The sequence below is a fragment of the Dipodomys spectabilis genome, unplaced genomic scaffold, assembly GCF_019054845.1.
Source record: "Dipodomys spectabilis isolate Male_0828 unplaced genomic scaffold, ASM1905484v1 ptg000001l, whole genome shotgun sequence".
NCBI classification, from domain to species: domain Eukaryota; kingdom Metazoa; phylum Chordata; class Mammalia; order Rodentia; family Heteromyidae; genus Dipodomys; species Dipodomys spectabilis.
This window is the reverse complement of record NW_024870678.1, coordinates 24,165,490-24,185,394: the sequence shown is the minus strand read 5'-3', so window position 1 is coordinate 24,185,394 and position 19,905 is coordinate 24,165,490. Positions and strand designations below refer to the sequence as shown.

General features: G+C 39.7%; 1 protein-coding gene across 1 annotated transcript; it reads right to left on the bottom strand.

Annotated features, from left to right (window-relative positions):
• Positions 1-333: 333 nt before the first annotated feature.
• Positions 334-5,335, bottom strand: Smim28 (small integral membrane protein 28). The gene is made up of 2 exons (XM_042686653.1): positions 5,225-5,335; positions 334-711 (listed from the first exon to the last, which is right to left on the bottom strand). Exons 1-2 carry the CDS (start codon positions 5,333-5,335, stop codon positions 334-336), a joined length of 489 nt encoding a protein of 162 aa, XP_042542587.1.
• Between the last annotated feature and the right edge of the window lie 14,570 nt (positions 5,336-19,905).

The following is a 19,905-nucleotide window of genomic DNA, read 5'->3' as shown; positions in this document are numbered from 1 at the left end:
TTTTCTTTTTTCTTGACTTTCAGAGCTGGTTCTATACTTACTGGCAATAATTTATTAATTTTTTCTCAACACATACAGAACTTTCTCCTTAGTCTCAGGAACGTTATGCATTCTTGGAGTCCTTGGTCATCTTTGGGAGAGCCGGGGGCACTTGTTCCTCAAAAGTTGGACATTAAGATCATCTAAATGAACAAGGAAGTGTTATCTCCAGCCCAAGGGAGGCCTCCAATCTGCTAGGCCTTCGTGGATGTGGATGTCTTCTCCATCTTGCACGGGGTCAGTTAAGAGCTGGGTTTTCGGTGGTTTGCAGGTCCGTTGACCTTGGCTACCCAATCAAGGTGCCCGTTCTTGGTACTGAGGGGCCACATCAGAGGCCTCTTCCCCAGTGGGGGCCCTGGTGGCCTCTTCGTAGGAGGGTGGCAGGCCGGCAGCGGCAGAGGAGGAGGGCAGGGCCCGGTGGGCGGGGAGCGGGGAGTAGGGGACGCTCTGCTCGCTGCCCCACGAGAGGCCAGGCAGGAAGTCGGTCACCTCCCCTGGGCCCAGGGGCTCTGCGAGGTCCACGCTGAGCCCCGGGGCCCGGGCGCGCGGGGCCTGGCAGCGGCGGTACAGGAACAGCAGCAGGAAGGCCAGGAAGAGCAGGACGGTGGCTGGGAGAAGGATGCACAGGAAGGGCTCGGCATCGGCTTGGGAGGAGCTCACTTGCTGGGTGCCCTGGAGTTAGGGGAGGAAAGTGAGTTATAGGGTCAGGGCAGGTGGTCCTGAATGTCTGAGGCCACGAAACCCATTTCTCCATCTATTCTTCTGCTTATGATTACGACTCACCATGTTAAAAACAACTGTCACCGTTCACTATGACAAAGAGCTAGGCCCGCGTGAAAGGAAATGAATTTAAACCACAAAGTGGGAATTCAGAAGGTCCAGAAGTACCATTGACTATCCAACAGCTTCTTCATTGACATAAAATAGTACAATGCATTCTGGTTGGTGGTCTACTACTAAGGAACTACCAAGAACACTCAAGATTTATGCACTTTTTTAGTGTGTGTGTGTGGTGTGTGTGTGTGTGTGTGTGTGGTGTGTGTGGGGTGTGTGGTGTGTGTATGTGTATGTGTGTGTGGTATGTATATGTGTATGTGTGTGGTGTGTGTGTGTGGTGTATGTGGTGTGTGTGTGTGTGGTGTGTGTATGTGTGTGTGTATGTGTGTGTGTGTGGTGTATGTGGTGTGTGTGTGGTGTGTGTATGTGTATGGTGTATGTGTGTGTGGTGTGTATATGTGTGTGGTATGTGTATATGTGTTTGTGTGTGTGTGGTATGTGTCTGGGGTGTGTGTGTATGTGTATTTGTGTGTGTGTGGTGTGTGTGTTTGTGTGGTGTGTGTGTGGTGTGCATGTGTGTGTGTATGGTGTGTGTGGTGTGTGTATGTGTGTGTGGTGTGTATATGTGTGTGTGGTGTGTGTATAGGTGTTTGTGTGTGTGTGGTGTGTGTGTATGTGTGTGGTGTGGTGTGTGTATGTGTGTGGTGTGTATGTGTGTGTGGTGTGTGTGTGGTGTGTGTGGTGTGTGTGGTGTGTGTGTATGTGTGTGGTGTGTGTGTGTGTGGTGTGTGTATGTGTGTGTGGTATGTGTATGTGTGTGTGGTGTGTGTATATGTGTGTGTGTATGTGTGGTGTGTGTGTGTATGTGTGGTGTGTGTGTGGTGTGTGTATGTGTGTGTGTGGTGTGTGTGTGGTGTGTGTGTATGTGTGTGGTGTGTGTATGTGTGTGTGTGGTGTGTGTATGTGTGTGTGTGGTGTGTGTGTGTGTGGTGTGTGTATGTGTGTGTGTGTGTGGTGTGTGTGTGTGTATGTGTGTGGTGTGTGTGGTGTATGTGTGGTGTGTGTATGTGTGTGTGTGGTGTGTATGTGTGTGTGGTGTGTATGTGTGTGTGTGGTGTGTGTGTGTGGTGTGTGTGTGTGTGTGGTGTGTGTGTGTGTGTGGTGTGTGTGTACACTCACCCACTCAAGGCCCCTGCTCTTGCTTGGCTTTTTACTCAAGGTTTGAGCTCTACCACTTAAGCCATATCACCACTTCTGATTTTCTTCTGCTTGTTAATTGGAGGGAAGAGTTTCATGGACTTACCTGCCCAGGCTGGCTTTGAACTATGATCTCAGACCTCAGTCCGGCATAAGATTATCTGCTATCTGGCCATTGATACATTTAAAAACATTTCAGAATTAAACAAAAAATGTTTTAGTGCCATAAAATTAATTTTAATTTCTGGGACAAAATCACACACTATTTATATCACATAATATTAATATTTGAATTCCAATTTGACAATTGGCAGGAATGAGATTTTTGTATTTTTAAATGTGATTTTTTATAATATTTGTGAGATTTAACTATAGAAAACTTTTAAATTGTAAGGAAACAGAATTACAGATCAATTCATAGGCAATCATGAGTATTAATTTTGTAGTATTACCTCACAAGAACAATGAGTTTCTGATAAAGAATATTAGAGCTATGAATGAATGCTTCAGGAAGATAACATGAGTGCATACTGTTCTGATTACAAGCACATCACTTTAAATATTGCCATGGGAAGGAAGTATTAAGAATGTTTCAATTATGTACAACATTTAATCAAATGTAAATGTTAATATGCACTATTATGAAAGGAAGAACATATTTTAAACTCTTACCATTGTGTTCAAGATTTTAAAGAAAAAAACAGTAAGTTATTTTCTTATTTAAAATAAAACATAACAACTCTGAGAGCTTATAGTTGTCAAGTGTCCTCTTCGTGGAAGAAGCCTGGCTTGTCTCCTTTTGCAGAATCTTCTCTACTTCTTACAAGCTTTACAAGGATGTGTAAGTTTTTGGGACTTGAAACTAAATGGTTTAATATTTATACTGCCAGATTTTTTTCCCTTTGGGAAAGTGTGAATTAAAATAAATGAAGATCTCCTTAGGAACAGAGCACTTGTGATTTTTGAGGTCTGTCAGTTTTGCCTCTGAATTCCAGGATGATCCTGCATCATGTCTGTGCCCTGAAAGCTACTGGCCCGGTAGAAGCCTGGGTTTTCTTCTATAGGAAATAGATGAAAAACATCTGTGTATAAAATGCGAGGTGAATAATAGACATTGATAGGATCATATTTCAAGGACTAAAGGGACCTGATTTACTAAAACTAAAATAGTAAAGATAATCCAAAGAAATGTAGCTAGTTGCTGATACAAGGATGGAAAAGAGTGAAAATGAAACCTCTTATACAAAATGTATATTTTTGTCAATATATATTTTAGAAAAATAGTTTAGTGATATGTGTTCAGTGTGTGATGGAGTTGTATTTCTAGACTAGGGAGGTCTTCTGTTTTTTTCACACATAAGTTCACAATCAGAATAATTTACTCAAAATCTGTTATGACATAGTAAGTATGGCATACGAAGAACAGATAAAACTGAGTATGATAATAAGTCGAGTCAAAGAAAAATTTAACTATAATTTGTTCTTTCTAAACAAATCATTAAATATATTAAAATTATTATTTAAAGCAATGATTCTTTAATCTCAGACCCCTTTTACCATTTTTTTTTCTTTTGGCCCACATCAATAATAGATGATAATAGTTCCTGCAGTGTTGTAGGCATCAAATTTTACATTCTCTGTTATGACCTGTAAGTTGAATATGCACTGAATATAAAACTACTTAATGTTCTATTGAACAGGTTATAGAACAGACAATATTGTTACAATTACACCACTATGTTATCACCAAAACTCTGGGAAAGGAAAAAAAACCCAAAACCTCTGTAATCAGTACTTTCATTCGTTGGCTGGTGTTTGAAGACTTCTATCTAATATTTATAGCACATGAGGACAATTTGAGACAAAAAGAAAACTCTTAAAAAAGTACATCCAAGATTTCTTTTCCAGGAAATGTTCTAATTAGTCCACTAGCCTCAGAGTTATTTCTTAACTTTTAATAATTTATTGATATTGTATTTTCTGAGCGAGTGTTTTGCTTAAAAATTTTTTTGGGTGGGGGGGATCCAGTCGTGGGGCCTGAACTCTGGCCTGGGTGCTGTCCCTCAGCTCTTCAGCTCAAGGCTAGCACTCTACCACTTGTGAGCCACATTGCCACTTCCGGCTTTTTTCCCCCCTGCTTATGTGGTGCTGAGGAATGGAACTCAGGGCCTCATGCATGCAAGGCAAGCGCTCTACCACTGAGCCACCTTCCCAGCCCCTTTAAATTTTTTAAGTGTTATTATAATGTTGATATACAGAGGGGTTACAGTTACATAAGTCAGGTAAATAGTACATTTCTTTTTGAACAATATCACCTAGAAATATCAAATTAAAGTTGTAACTGCAGAAGGAACTATCTGTCTGTCTGTATATTTGTATGTATCTTTTCCGCAAAAGGATATTCAGGAGAACCACATACTAATCTCACTAGCTGATATTCTAGAAAAGAAGGAAATAAATTTCTGTCGACCTTGAGTACTTAGTAGGCACTCATTTCTCCTGATTATAAAATTCTTTGTTTCGAAGTGTCTACAAGTAGTTTCTTTGGTGCTGCGAGGTTGCTTTGGTGGCTTTCCAGACAAAGCAAAGCAGCTCCTGCGTTTCTTAGTGAGACACGAGGACTCCGTAGCCCCGGGCTATCCTGCTTAAGGCTTGATTTCTGCCTCTTTCTCACAGTGGTTACACACAGCCAGCAGCAACAGGGGCTCTCTTAGTTTTGCATGGAGATGTTGCTAACTGGGCAAAGAAGAAAACAGTAACACCAAGACATAAAACTTAAAGACACAAGAGGGAAAGATGGAGAGATCAAAGAAAGGGGTGACATTGTCCAAAAACAAATGTACTTATTACCTGACTTATGAACCTGCTGTACATCACCTTTATAAGAACAATAAAAACTGAAAAAGAAAACTTACAACACCTAGCTTTAGGTGTTCTTGGATATTTTTCCCTACATCAAGTCTTCCCAGAATATATTTGTAACAAATTTTATTTGAATCAATCATTGTCAAAAAAATAATTTTTTAAATTATTTCCTTTAGACCACACCAATCAGTGAACTCATTTTTTTTGGGGGGGGGGGGGGGGAGCATTATATCCACAAAGTAAATTATTGCCACTAGGTTTTAAGATCCGATAAATATTGGCATTACTGGCTTAAAATCGAACTGAGATGCTTTGGAGAAGAAAGGCATAGTGGTTGGGTACAGACCTGCAGCTGGGTCTCTGGAAGACGCAGGCTTGCTTCGCTGGGTAGCCACTCGTATGTCCCCCTGCCGGCGTGGCCAAACTTCCTCCAGCTGCTGCCCAGCAATTCCTGCATGTTGCCATCCAGCGGTGCCCTGAGCACCTTCCACCTGCTGCCCGGCTTTCCACAGTGCTGCCTCCTCCTGGCCTGCAGCCCGGGGGGTGGGAGGGAGAGGGATAAGTTTGACCAATGGCTGTTGGTTACTTGCCTTGGGATGAGTAGAAAAGAAACCAAGCCTGAGAGAGGTCTCTCAGGACGGACAGCATTTAAATGCAGTCGCAGTTTGTTTCTGTGGTCCTCGTGCCCGGGCTATGAGGTATGGAGTGGATTTCAGATTGGTGGGTGGGGAGGGTGGTCTCTGGCATTAGCTGATTCCGTGGCGGTGTAACTGAGACCTCTTCCTTCCCTTCCTGTGCTTCTCTCCGGGGACTGGTTTGGGCCAGAGCCCCACCCGCCGAGGCCTCTTTGAGCACTTCAGGGTTCTGTGGTAGAGAGGGAACGGCTATTGGGTAGAGAAGCGAGGAGTCATTGATAATATTTCACTGAATTATTTAGATGTAGGACGCCTAATGATAAAGTTGTACAGAAGCCAGGCAGACAACGGCTTCGATTGTTTGGATAAAATGTTTGCTGACTTCAATTAAAAAAAAAAAGTCAAATTACCAGTACCTAAATAATTTTCCTTCTGATTATCTTCTGGACTTTATATAATTACTCATATTAATCTTTTTTTTAATTCTTTTTTTGTTACTTATTATTGATTTCTTTTTTTGGGAGGGGTCCGGTCGTGGGGCCTGAACTCTGGGCCTGGGCGCTGTCCCTCAGCTCTTCAGCTCAAGGCTAGTGCTCTACCACTTAAGCCACAGCGCCACTACCGGCTTTTTTTCTTTTTGCTTATGTGGTGCTGGGGAATCGAACCCAGGGCCTCAGGCATGCAAGGCAAGTGCTCTACCATTGAGCAACCTTCCCAGCCCACTCATATTAATCTTAAAGTAACCAACTTTCAACTTGAATGTTCACTACATTGAACTAGGGATATACACACATACACACTATGTGTATGATATATATATATATATATATATATACATATACATATTCTGTTATATATAACAGAATATCTGAGACTGGGCAATTTTTTTAAAAATAGAATCTACCTCTTAAAGTCTCTGGAGGCTGGAAGTCTATGATCAAGGCTTAGCTTTCGAATGTGGTGCTGGCCTTGCTGCTGCTTGGTCCGATGATGGAAGTCAGAAGCAAGGCGGCCCAAAGCAGAGTGAGGCGCCTTTAAAAGACCCTCCCTCCCGTGCATAAGGGAGAAACGCTCATGGTCTCATTACCCTTGAAAGGCCCACCTCTTAATGTGGTCACCTTCGTGACCCCACATTTTGAAGGAATGTCTTAATGCCACCATAGCAAAATGGTGTTTGAATTCTCCCCTTCCAGTAAACTGAAGATTCAAAATTTTACTCAAAATGTTAGAACTCAATGTGGCAACTGCCTATGTCATCTTCGTCCAAACATTAGTTCTGTCCAAGCGGTCGGCCTACACTGAATAACAGTTTCTTAACCGGAATTCTCAGTTTCCTTTTATTCTTACCTAGAATTCTCATCTCCTGGCCCACCCATGCTGGTCTATGGTTAGTCTCAGGAGCTGCTAGACTCTAAACTTTGTGAATGGTGCACTTTGCTTACTCATGGTTTTTATTACCAGAATTTTCCAGTGCCTCAGTCAGCATCCCGGTGAGGAACTCTCTTACTGATGATTGTATTTTCAGTGACAAGTTGGCTTTGTTCATTAATGTGTTCCTATTTTTAAAGAAGCCTTAGAAGATGTTCTAACACATCTTAAATATCCACAAAATAAGAGACTACTATAAATGTTCAGAATGTCCATTAAAAATGGGATAACTGGTTAATAACAAGTTCATGAACACGAGAAGAGTCATTATAAACTGAAAATAAATAGCAGAAGGATGTAAACGTTCACAGCATTTATGAAGAATTTGTCAGAAAAAAACACAATTTTCTTATATATTTTCATGTCTCCTTATACAGGAAAAAATAGTGTAAACCCAGAGTTAGCTCCATGGTGGAGAATGTGCTTAGCACTCTTAAGGCCCACAGTTCAATCCTCAGCACCAAAAAACAAGTAAGAAAAAGGAAAAAGAAAAGAATCAATGTTAACAATGGGATATTTTTCTTTTCTTTTCTTCTTTCTTTCTCCTTCCTTCCTTCCTTTCTTTCTTTCTTTTCTTTCTTTCTTTTGTTGGTCATGGGGCTTGAAATCTGGGCCTGTCCCTCAGCCCTTCAGCTCAAGAGTAGTGCTTTACCACTTGAGCCACAACATCACTTCCAGTTTTCTGGTGGTGTATTGGAGATTAGAGTCTACCAGACTTTCCTGCCCAGACTGGCTTTGAACCATGATCCTCAGCCTCCTGAGTAACTAGGATTACAGGTGTGAGCCACCAGTGCCCTGCTGCGATTTTTTTCTTAAGTGGCAAAGTTGTGTCAGTAAGATGATTGTTTGCGCCACTGATGTACATTTTGTAATTTTTCTGAGAATATACAAAATACATACCAGACATACTAATTCCAAGATTTGTTCATCCTTTCAGGGTCCATATAAAGCCACCTTGCAGAAAATCTATTAACTTCTTGCCTTCTGCTCAAATGAGAATGGGATAATGTTCCCTCAGAATTCCCACAGCATGCTGCCTAATCTAATATTATGACATTTATTCAAACCAGCGTTGTATTATTTCACACATGAATGATAGGATCGTTAGCCGACTTACAGGAGGCCCCAGTGAGGAGGGGCGTGAGCTGAGATCATGGTTGTGAGATGTGATTTGCCTGCAGAGCCCATAACTCAAACTACGCAGTAATCTTTGCAGAAATGCCAATAGGAAGCCGGGCACTGGTGGCTACTCAGGAGGCTGAGATCTGAGGATTATGGTTCAAAGCCAGCCCAGGCAGGAAAGTCCATGAGACTCTTATCTCCAATTATCCACCAGAAAACTGGAAGTGGTACTGTAGATCAAGTGGCAGAGTGCTAGCCTTGAGCTGAAGAGCTGAGGGACAGCCCCAGGCCTAGAGTTCAAGCCCCACGACTGAAAAAAAAGAAAAAAAGAAATGCCAGTAGATTTCAACTGTTAAACCCACCTGCCTTGACTTTTAATGATCTTAAGTGTAAAAAAAAGGATTTATTTTTTGGTGCCAGTACTGGGGCTTATACCCAGGGCCAAAATCTCTCTTCTTGCTTTGTCACTCAAGGCTGGGACTCTACTGCTTGAGCCACTGCTCCTATTCTAGCTTTTTGCTAGTTAATTGGTGATAACAATCTCATGGACTTTTTTCTGGTTGGACTGATTTTGAACTCTGATATTTATATCTCAGCCTCCTGAGTCTCTAGGATTACAGATGTTGGCCACCAGCATCCTGTCTGTTGTTTGTATAACTTCATTGCATATGCTTATTATGTTATTATTGTTTCCTTTTTTCAGATTACTTTTTCCCTATTTATTATTTTTTTATTGTTATTATATAGGTGACGTACGGGGGGGGGGGTTACAGTTACACAAGTAAAGAGTATATTTCTCTCTCTCTTTTTTTTTTTTGCTGGTCCTGAGGCTTGAACTCTGGGCCTTGGTACCATCCTTGAGCTCCTTTGTGCTCAAGGCTAGTGCTCTACCACGTGAGCCACAGCACTATTTCCAGCTTCCTCTGTGATTAATTAGAGATAAGAGTCTCAGGTTTTTCCTGCCCAGGCTGGCTTTGAACCTTGATCCTCAATTTTCAGCCTCCTGTGTAGCTAGGATTACAGGTGTGCGCCGCTGGTGCCTGATTGAGTACATTTCTTTTTGGACAATGTCACTCCTTCCCTTGCTCTCTCCCATTCTCACCCTTGAGTTGTGTAATTAACTGTCAATATAAGGTCTAGTAAGTACCACCCTGCAACAGATTATTTTTAGTATCTTTAAGTAGTTGTACAAAGGACTTGCCATTTATGATCTCTTTGCAACAAAAGATATCCTGTTTTTTATTTTCATGAGATTTTTAACTTTTAAATTCTCTTCAGGACTTTTATAGCTTGATGTTAATTATAAATACTGATTATGGTTAGTCATAAAATTATATTACCTACCTGTATAACTTCTCCAGGTATGTCCAAACCAAAAATAGAATATCCCATTTTCTTCTTATTTTACTTTTTTCTTTTTGTGAAGTATAGAATATCCCATTTTCTTCTTATTTTACTTTTTTCTTTTTGTGAAGTTGATTGAGCTCTTGTATGACTCCCCTTCGCCTCTTCCTGCTTGCCCCCTGCATATTTCCTTTGAATCTCAACATTGTTGCTTTGTTATTAGAGTTTCAAGAACTACTAAGATTTCCAGATTTTCTGGTTTTATCGGTTTTATCGGTAGTAGATAGCTGGACAAAGGGTAGTTTGTTATATTACACTTAAAAAATTTCTGTACCAAGAATGGAGGAGAAAAGTTCTAGAAGACTATTGACTAGAGAAGCTTCAAATAAACAAAGGCTGTCTATAAAATGATAGAATTATCTCCCACGTTTAATTTCTGGTAAGTTCATTTGAATTTTAGTAAATTGGTCAGTACATTGTCTCAAGATATTATTATACAAGTTAAATAGGCTTATATTTGATTAGGGTGGCAGGAAAGCTAATCAGTAGACTGTGACAGATAACCCTGCCTCAGACTCTCCTGGAGACCAGGAGTTCAGCCAAGGGTCACAGATTGGATCTTTGTTTTTGCTGAGTGTTGGCCCTGAATCTGTAAGAAAGGTAACAGTGTGACAAAATCCACTCGTTGATGCCCCAGGATGGTTTGTATTTAGCTAACAAATAATGATGATATAAAAAGAAAAACTATTGGTATGAAATTGACTTTGGGAAAATGAGATTGGAGGTCTGAACAGCAAAATCAGAGGGAAGAAAAATTGAGATAAATGTGAAGGCAGTCCCCCTACTGGGTGTACGTCAAAGGAAATAAAATAAACACGTCAAAGAGACATCGTCTATACGCCCGTGTCTATTTTAGCACTTTTTGTAATAGCCAAGTTATAGACTCAAACTGAGTATCCAAATGTGAATGAATGCATGAGCCATTTATACTAAGAATACTATTCAACCTTAAGAGAAGCAAATCCTTTAACTTACAACTACTGGTGTGAAAAGAACAACAAGTTAAGTGAAATAAACCAGCCACACAATGACAAATACCACTCATTTACATGTGGCATCTAAAAACAATTTCATAGAAATGGGAAGATTAGGGTGGTGATTCAATTAGGAGGAATACATTCATGTTCGAGAGCTCTGTAGTAATACCACAGCGACCACAGTTGATAACTGCAACTTGCATACTCGAAAACGGCTTACAGAGCTGTGTGTTGGTGACTCACTCCTATAATCCTAGCTACTTAGGAAGTTGAGATCTGAAGATCACAGTTTGAAGCCGGCTTGGGCAGGAAAGTCTGTGAGACTCTTCTCTATAATTAACCACTTGAAAACGAATTGGACCTGTGGCTTAATGTGGTAAAGCACTAGCCTTGAGCAAAAAATGCTCAGGGACAGAGCCTAGGTCCTGAATTCAAGTCCATTAACCAACAGAAAAAAAAAAAAAGAAAGGCAAAAATTGCTTGGAGAGTTGATTTTAACTGTTCTTATTAAAAAAAAATAAAAAGGATAAAACCAGAAGGCCAAGGTCTTATGTGTTCAGTTCAACAAAATTTATTGGTTCTATTCACTCCTATGCTCACTACCTCAAGCACATATGAAACAACTCATCAGCCTAGAAACTCCCCTCTGCCTTTTGCCAATCACTTCACTTGCTCAGCTGTGTCTGATTTCTATGAACAATAAAGGAATTATTTTTAAGGATCTCAATTCTTCTAGCCATAAAAGAAATGCAAATCAAAACAACATTGAGATACCACCTCACCCCAGTTAGAATGGCTATAATCAAGAACTCTAACAACAACAGATGCTGGAGGGGATGTAGACAGAAGGGAACCTTACTGCATTGTTGGTGGGAGTGTAAACTTGTTCAACCACTTTGGAAAGTAGTATGGAGGTTCCTCAAAAGACTCCACATAGAGTTCCCCTATGACCCAGCAATCCCACTTTTGGGCATTTACCCAAATGATTACAAACAAGACCACACTAAAGCTACCAACACAACTATGTTTATTGCAGCATTATTTACCATAGCTAAGATATGGAACCAACCCAGATGCCCCTCAGTAGATGAATGGATCAAGAAAATGTGGTATATATACACTATGGCTCCATCAGAAGGAATGACATTGCCCCATTTGTTAGGAAATGGAAAGACTTGGAAAAAATTCTATTAAGTGAAGTAAGCCAGGCCCAAAGAAACATAGCTCCCATGGTTTCTCTTATTTGCAATAACTAGTATATGTCTGAGTCAAGCAGAAAAGGTCAGATAAGTTGATGTTAGGTGAAATGAACCCCAAGATAAGTATTCAAATGTTTTTCTTTCTTGTGATTGTTTCTAACATATTTATAAGATTATTTCTTTGTTGCTTTGTATGTCCCTCCCGCACAGTATAACCCCTGCTTTCACTGTATTTAATGTTGGTATAATTTGTGGAGAGGAAGGGAAAAAACAAATCGTTTAAATAGGGATACGGGTGGACCCATTGCAACAATGAGATGTACAAGATGTTATGTAAAAAACTAACTTTACAACTTTGGTGGGGGGGAGTGAGTGGATGGGGAGGGAGGGGGATGGGAAGGGATGGGAAGGGGAAACAAAGGAGGCAACAATGCTTGATAAGAGATGTACTCATTATCTTACCCATGTAATTGAAACCCCTCTATATGGTATTTTCACAATAAAAAAAATCTCAATTCTTTGGGCAAAAATAAGCTAGGCCTAAGATATGAAATTTATAAGCTTCTGGTGTTCTTTGATGATAGATTTGAAAGAAAAATTAAATAAAAATAATTGTCACAAATGTTTGAAAATTAAATTGATCTTAAATTGAAAGCAAAAACGCCTATACATTTAGATAAACAGCTTCTTACGTAATTTGTCTATGCATAGTTTCTTCTGGAAAAGTTTGGATTAATATAGTATTTGCACATATATATGAGATACCATGTGATGACTTGGTTCACATATATATTGTGTGGTGATCAAAAGGGGGTATTAGCATACCCATCACTTTAAATGTAAACATTTTTTATGTTGCACATATTGAAATTCTTCTCTTCTAATTATTTTGAGATATATCATGCATTATTGGCAAGGATTTCATTATAGTATGCTGTGGAGTACTAAAACATAATCTTCCTACCAAACAATATCATTGTTACCATTGTTCCTTAATCCTTCCTTCCTTTTCTTTCTTTCTTTCCTTCTTTCCTTCCTTCCTTCCTTCCTTCTTTCCTTCCTTCCTTCCTTCCTTCCTTCCTTCCTTCCTTCCTTCCTTCTTTCCTTCCTTCCTTTCCTTCCTTCCTTTTTTCTTCCCTTCCCTTCCTTTTCTTTTCTTTCTTTTTCATTCTTTCTTCTCTCTCTCTTTCTTTTGTGGTACACTCTACCACTTGAACCCCACATTTTCTTTATTCATCTATATGACTAGGAATGGGAAGTTCAGTAAAGAACGCAATTACGTGAATATCTAAACCTTGATATACTATTCTCTTTTGTATTTTATAAAAAAACACTCCAGGTTAAAAGGGTGATTCCTGAGCCATGTATGCTTGTGAAAGCCTATAATTCTAGTGATGCAGGAAACTGACAATCATAGTCTAAGGCTGGCCTGGGATAAATGGAGAGCATATCTGAAAAACAAAAACCCCAAAACTAACCAACCAACCAACCAAACCAACAAACAGAAACCCTAAATCTAAAAGAGCTAAAGGTATGGCTGAAGTGGTTGACCATTTGCGTACTGTGATGCTCTGAGTTCAGACCCCTAGTACTAACTCCCCACCAAAGGAAGATTCTGATCTACAGAGTGAGAAGTTAAGTCTTGCATTAAACAGTCTTAGGGAGAACATTTCCAAGACAGTCCAAGATTATACAATTCCAGGAACCAGATCTGAATGTAACACTATCTCACTACCTGGGCCCTTAAGTGACAAACCTGTTTCTTCTCTAATGAGTATAGAAGCCTTACTCTTGGTACAAAGAGCTAGAGCTGGACGCTGTCATACATCTATGAAATAAAAGCTCAAAGGAAAAACTAGTTGTCTGCATCACTTGTTTTGGGAACCCCTCCCTGATCTGCCTTCCTTACCACTAGCCTTGGACACAGTCACATCTACCTCCTTGGGACCGCCTCTGTGACGTGAGTGTGCTTTCAGTGCTCCACACATGACAATACATCAAGATTGTCTGAAAGCCTTCCTTCCTTCATGATACAAGGCAAAGCATTATGTTTTGCCAAAGCCCAGTCAGCACCTATGTATTATAACTGGCATTCAAATACCTTTGGGAGAATTAAGTACTAGAGTGTCATTTAAGGTGTGATATGTATTTAAGAATTTCTTTATTAGCTGGTGACTGGTGGCTCATGCCTGTAATCCTACCTACTCAGGAGGCTGAGATCTGAGGATCATGGTTCAAAGCCAGTCCAGGCAGGAAAATCCATGAGACTCTATCTACAGTAAATGACTCAGAAAACCAGAAGTGGCACTGTGGCTCAAGAGGTAGGGTGCTCACCTTGAGCGGAAGAGCTGAGGGACAGCGCCCAGGCCCAGAGTTCAAGCCCCATAGCTGACAAAAAAAGAATTTATTAATATATTAACTGGACATATTAATGGAGTTCTGTATACTATTTACATATATACAGCATGCAAGGATCAGTTCCAGAACCCTTTCCCCACTTTTCTCCCATTCCCTTCCCAATTTCTAGAAGTCACTGTTCTACTCTCAGGGTAATGATTGTTTTAGCCTCCACATGTGAAAGAGTGCATGTGGTACTCATCTTTCCATGTCTGCTTTCACCCAACATGATGTCCTCTAGTTCCATCCACTTTGCCACAAGCAGTCATATTTTCCACTTACCTATGGATGGATAACACTTTTGGGTATATAGGTCTCTCTCTGGTATACTGATTTCAGTTCTTTTGAATAGATCATCAAAAGTGAGATAGCTAGATCGCATGGTAGATGTGTTTGTAGTCTTCTGAGGAATCTCCATGCTGTCCCTTATAACAACTGAACTGGTAACTATTCCAACCAACAATATGGAAGAGTTCTTTTTATTCCATATTTATGTCAAGAAGGTTTATGTAGGTTGGATTATAGATATGTGCCATCATGCGAGGCTCATTTGCTGAAGTGGTGTCTCACTAAATTTTTGCCCAGGATGGCTTCAAATCTCTGCCTTTCATACTTGGGAGGGCCAGTATGTTCCATTGTGTCCAGTTTTCTCCTTCATTTCACATATACACATATGCGCACACACACACACATTTACTATTTTTATTATTAAGTAGTTGTACAAAGGGATTTCAATTCAACATATTAGTTTATGAACACAACACATCTTGGCCAATGTTACTATTTCCATTGTTCTCCCCCATTTCTCCCAATCCCATCCACTCTGTCAAGTTTCTCCTTCATTTCTGAAGGATAGCTTTGCTGGGTATAATATTTCTGGTTGGCAGTTATTTTGTTTCAGGACTTGGGTTATGCTATTCTATTCCTTTCTGGACTGTGGGGCTTCTGCTAAGAAATCTGTTGGCTAAGGGGGAATATCCTTAAAAGTGCTTTGGTGCTCTTCTGAAGATATGACAGTCTGATAATAATATGGTGTCGCCAAGACATTTTCTGGGGTGGTGTCTATTTGGGGACCTACCAGCTTCCTGTCTATGGATGTTTGTATCTTTTTCCAAGACTGGAGAAATTTCTGCTATTATTCCATTGAAAAGGTTTTCTATTCCCTTAATTTTAATCTCCTTCCTTGGGAGAGGCAGATGTCAGAGTATTTTCTTTCTTTCTTTTCCCACCAATGTGGGGACAATGTGGGTATTTATTTCTTAATAGTGTCCTTAAGGCCTTAAATACATTCATTAATTCTTTTTTTCTGACCAAATATTTCAAAAGACCTGTCATCAAGTTCAGATATATTTTCTTCTGTTAGATTATGGCTGTTGTTGAGGCTTTCATATATATATATATATATATATATATATATATATATATATATATATATATATTCTTGTTGGGAATCTTCATTTGTAAGATTTGTTTGGTCCTTTCTGAAAAATCTCAATTTTTTGTCAAGTTTTTCCTACCTGTCCTGTATTGTCTTCCTGATTGGTATTCTCTTGAATATCATTGAGCTTTTCTATAATCATTCTTTCAAATTCCTTATCAAGTATTGCATTGGTATCCATTTCTTTGGGTTCAGTTACTAAAGAATGACTATGTCCTTTTGGAGGCCTCATATCACCTTGATTTTTTTCATATTTCTCATTCAAAATTGAGATGTGTACATCTGGAGGAGCAGGTATTCCTGGGACTTTTCAGGGGTTAGTCTTTAGATGCATCTTGGAATTGATTTGTTATACAATCTCAGCTTTGTTTCAAGCTGGGCACCAGAGTGTCCCTGTGGAGCTTCCTTGGGTGTGATTAATGACATTGGGCACAGTGCACACCATGGCAGTTGAAGACTTACTATCCACAGGTCATGCAGGAGTGGGTTCTAGAAAGTTCAGGCAGGTGTGGAACAGACAGTGGAGCATGAGGGGTGTCCCCTGTGAGGATTCTCCTCCAAGGGGAGATGGTGCCCTCTGTAAAGATGGAGGCTCCCTCAAGCACTGTTGGTGCTTGCTCTGCTACTAACATATATGACACTTATGTGCTATGTGTGGCACCATTAGACATATTCCTAAGAACTATTTGGGAGCAGATATATAATTATTTTGTTACAAAAATACATAAGTGAATGAATGAATGGATATATATATATATATATATATATATATATTCTTATATCTGATGATACCAACAATGACAACACAGTGAGGTGGATACAAAAAATAAAAGGCAGAAGTATTGTTCATGACTAGTGGTATTTGCTGTGTAGTTTTCCAATAGTTAGAGGTGATTCAGAAATATAGTGGCATCCTCTAGGGTATTGCTGTTGAAATAACCCAGAGGGGCATGGAATTAATAGTAAGTTCATAGCTCAATTTATCCAGATGAAAGCCTTTGAATTGAAATGTGCATTATTTAACAGTTCTGTTCTTTGACATGCAATTGGGATACAGGTGATTTAATCTGGGGACATTGGATTTTAAATCCCAATGTTAATTTTTAAAAAAAATTTAATTTTCAATTTTTAAAAAAAAATCCGGATTTCATGTTTTAATGCCTCCAATTCTTAAATAGTAAGGATTATAGGCTTGAACCATTGCACTGGTTGATAATAAAACTTTGCATCAACTTATTTAAACAAGGAGGAAGAAATTGGGCAAATCAGATAAAGGCGGGGCAAAGATCCTATTTATTTGAAATCAGAGGTTCAGTCCTTTAAATCCATATTTGTGTCTTTTCCTGAATTTTGGCCAGTCCACAGTTCCATGTAAGACATATGCCAGGTTATTCTGATGGCTACTGAGTCCTGGTTTCAAAGGAGCTCTGAAACACCACTGTGGTCTAGTCCTCTTATTTGTAGTCACCTCCTACAAGGAGCAGGGGCGATGAAGAGAGTGCATAGGTGTGCTCGGTGGTGGGGAGGAGGTGCCAAGCTCAGACCAAGCAGAGCATGAGGTGGGATTGGTGAGCAGGAGATAAGGTTTCCATCTCTAGGTAATGCTCTAATCTTCAAAGATTAACTGATCTTTTTTTCTCTTAGGGATAAGTGCTAGTTCAACTGAAGTGGCCAACTTGATCATCTAATATTTTTGTGCTAGTACTGGGTCCTGATCTCAGGGCCTCCTATTCTCACTAGGCTTTTGTGCTCATGGCTGACACTTTACTGCATGATCCATACCCCAGTCTGGCACTTTGCTGGTTAGTTGGAAATGGAATCTCATGGACTTTTTTTTTTTTAATCTGTAGGCTGGCTTCCAGCCATGATCTTCCAGCTTCCTGAGTAGTTAGGATTAAAGGCATGAGCCACTGGAGCCTGGCTGTAATCTAAATTTTGTCTAAATTTTACCCTTCTGAATCTGTCCTGATTTTTGTAGCCACCAGTTGGTTTTACGTGGAACCCAATATGAAGGCTGCTCAAGATCTTTCCCAAGATCTTTCCAAAATGTGTTTGGTGTGAGAAGTCTGTTTTGTTGGAAAAGTCTACTCTCTATTTTTACTTTTATAACCTGTTGTTTGATTAGAAAAGTCTGTCAAGTGTTTACTGACTTGTTGACTGTGATAGAAGCAGAATGAAACCAACCTTGGACTACTAAACTTTTAATTGTAATGCAGCCAATTGTATCTTTCCTTTATAACTGCTAAATTAACTTCCATTCTTATTTTTGTGTGCATGAAGTTCTACATGGATCCTTTCATATCACATTCTGCAGGAGACAGGATGTCAGAACGTGCCTTTGCTCTTTCCCAGTTCAGTGGTTCTATTCAGTAAGTCATGTGCTGACAGAAAAGACAGGGTGGTGCTCAGGTGGTAGATTGCTAGCGTTGGAGTGAAGCGTTAGATGTAGTTCAAGCCCTATCCCAGAAAACAATCAAAAGAAATGAAATAAAACCCTTTAGCTGGGACCAGAGGCTCCAGTCTGTAATCCTATCTACTCAGGAGATTAAAATCTGGGGATATTGCTTCTATGCTAGCCTGGCCAGGAAAGTCTGTTAAACTCATTTTTATGAACCACCAACAATCTGAAAGTGGATCTGTGACTCAAGTGGTAGAGGGTCAGCCCTGAGTGGAAAAAGCTAAGGGACAGTGCGTAGGCCCGGAGTTTAAGCCCCAGTATTGGAGTGTACACACACACACACACACACACACACACACACACACACACACACACACACACACACACACACACACACACACACACACACACACACACACACACACACACACACACAGACCAGGAAACCACACGGGAGTGGATGAGGTTCAGTTTTTGAGTTCTCAGCTCTAAACTGTTCTATATTTGACCCTTTCATGTCACTGTAGAAAATTTTAATTTCAGTTCTTTAATGAGAACTGATCTAGAATCCCCTTATAAACTTTCTGGGACTTAACTAGGCCTTCATAATCTCAGAGTTGGAATGAGATCATTAAATTGGAGGGCTTGTTTCTCTGACAACAAAATATTTTATGCAACCAGATCAAGTGTGCAAGGCCAACTTGGGGCTCAAGTGAGTTGATGTTGTAACCACACTCTATAAATAAAACCAAAGGGAAGACAAAAAATGAGAAAAGTGCACTTTCAAAGGCTGTAGATACCCGGAATGTTGGTCAATAAGCAAAAACCACAAGACCACATTAGGCTTCGATTAGATTTTCAATTGTTTATTGAACCTATCTTAAAGCCAGATGGTAAAGTGAATTTTCCTAGGAGTGATGTGAAATATTTATCAAAGCCAAATTGTAATACAAATTTTGATCACAAGCCAACTAGTTGAAGCGTATCAAGTCTCTTCTTTAAAGAAATACAGTTAGTTTGTGTGCAAGGCACACTAATTGCTGGATATTAATAATTAAATTGGCCATTGATTTGACTGAAGAGGTCTCTCAGCTACTCACCTCTTCCTCTCTGATGGGCAAAGCATGCTGAACTTTCTGGATTGGAGCACAAACCAGGGGTATGAATGTCAAAGACACAACTTGCAAAACAACGGAGCTAATTCTGAAATAGTAAGAAAAGTAGTAAACAAAAATAGTGTTTATCAAGGAATAAGGTTTGCAAATCCTTGCCATTTTGTTTTCATTTTATCTAAAAAGCCACCCTTTGAAATAAGGTTTGCTCTTTCCTTTGATGGAGCAGTCAACCTCCCTCCCTCCCTCCCTCCCTCCCTCCCTCCCTTCCTTCCTTCCTTCTTTTGTTCTGGAGTTTGAACAGTATTATACCACTTGAGCTGCACCCCAACCCTAATAGCATTTTGTTTGTCTTATTTTTCTGTGGCTAGTTTTCCATGACATAGGGGTAGCAATTCCTAGGCTTACACTATTATAGACAGTCGTGAACCACAGTCTAGTAAGATCACAGAAAGTGACTCCATTTCTGCATTCTTCTCTTCAATGCTACTTTAAAATACTGTTCCTAATATTGACAGATTTTGTTATTGATAAACAAACAGAAGGCAAGGCTTTAGTTTTTAAAATACATGAACTGTAATATCTACTGACATGAATTTGAGATCTGTTCCCATTATTGGAAGAAGTATTCTTCTAAAGGGGTGGGGGGGGGGAGAAGAGGGAGAGGAGAGACAAGAGGAGAAAAGAGAGAGAAATAATGGTATATATTTCTTCAAAGAAAGTTTTCTAGCCATATCCAAACAATGAGAGTAATTATGTCTGTTTTGTAGGACTAGAAAGGGACCCTTCACAGTCAAATATAGGAAATGCCATGGACAGAAATCTAGTGCATTTGGTTGTATTCTGTAAACATAGGCTACTTGCATAAATTATTTAGATATACTCTTTAAGTAAAAAAAAATGCTTCACAGATTAGA

What these genes read in the sequence shown, in the direction of transcription:
- Smim28 (XM_042686653.1), bottom strand. Translation starts at nt 5,335, where the DNA reads ATGCAGGAATTGCTGGGCAGCAGCTGGAGGAAGTTTGGCCACGCCGGC. An exon ending in TTCCAGAGACCCAGCTGCAG is followed by an intron (nt 712 to 5,224) that starts GTCTGTACCCAA and finishes CCCTAACTCCAG; the next exon opens with GGCACCCAGCAAGTGAGCTC.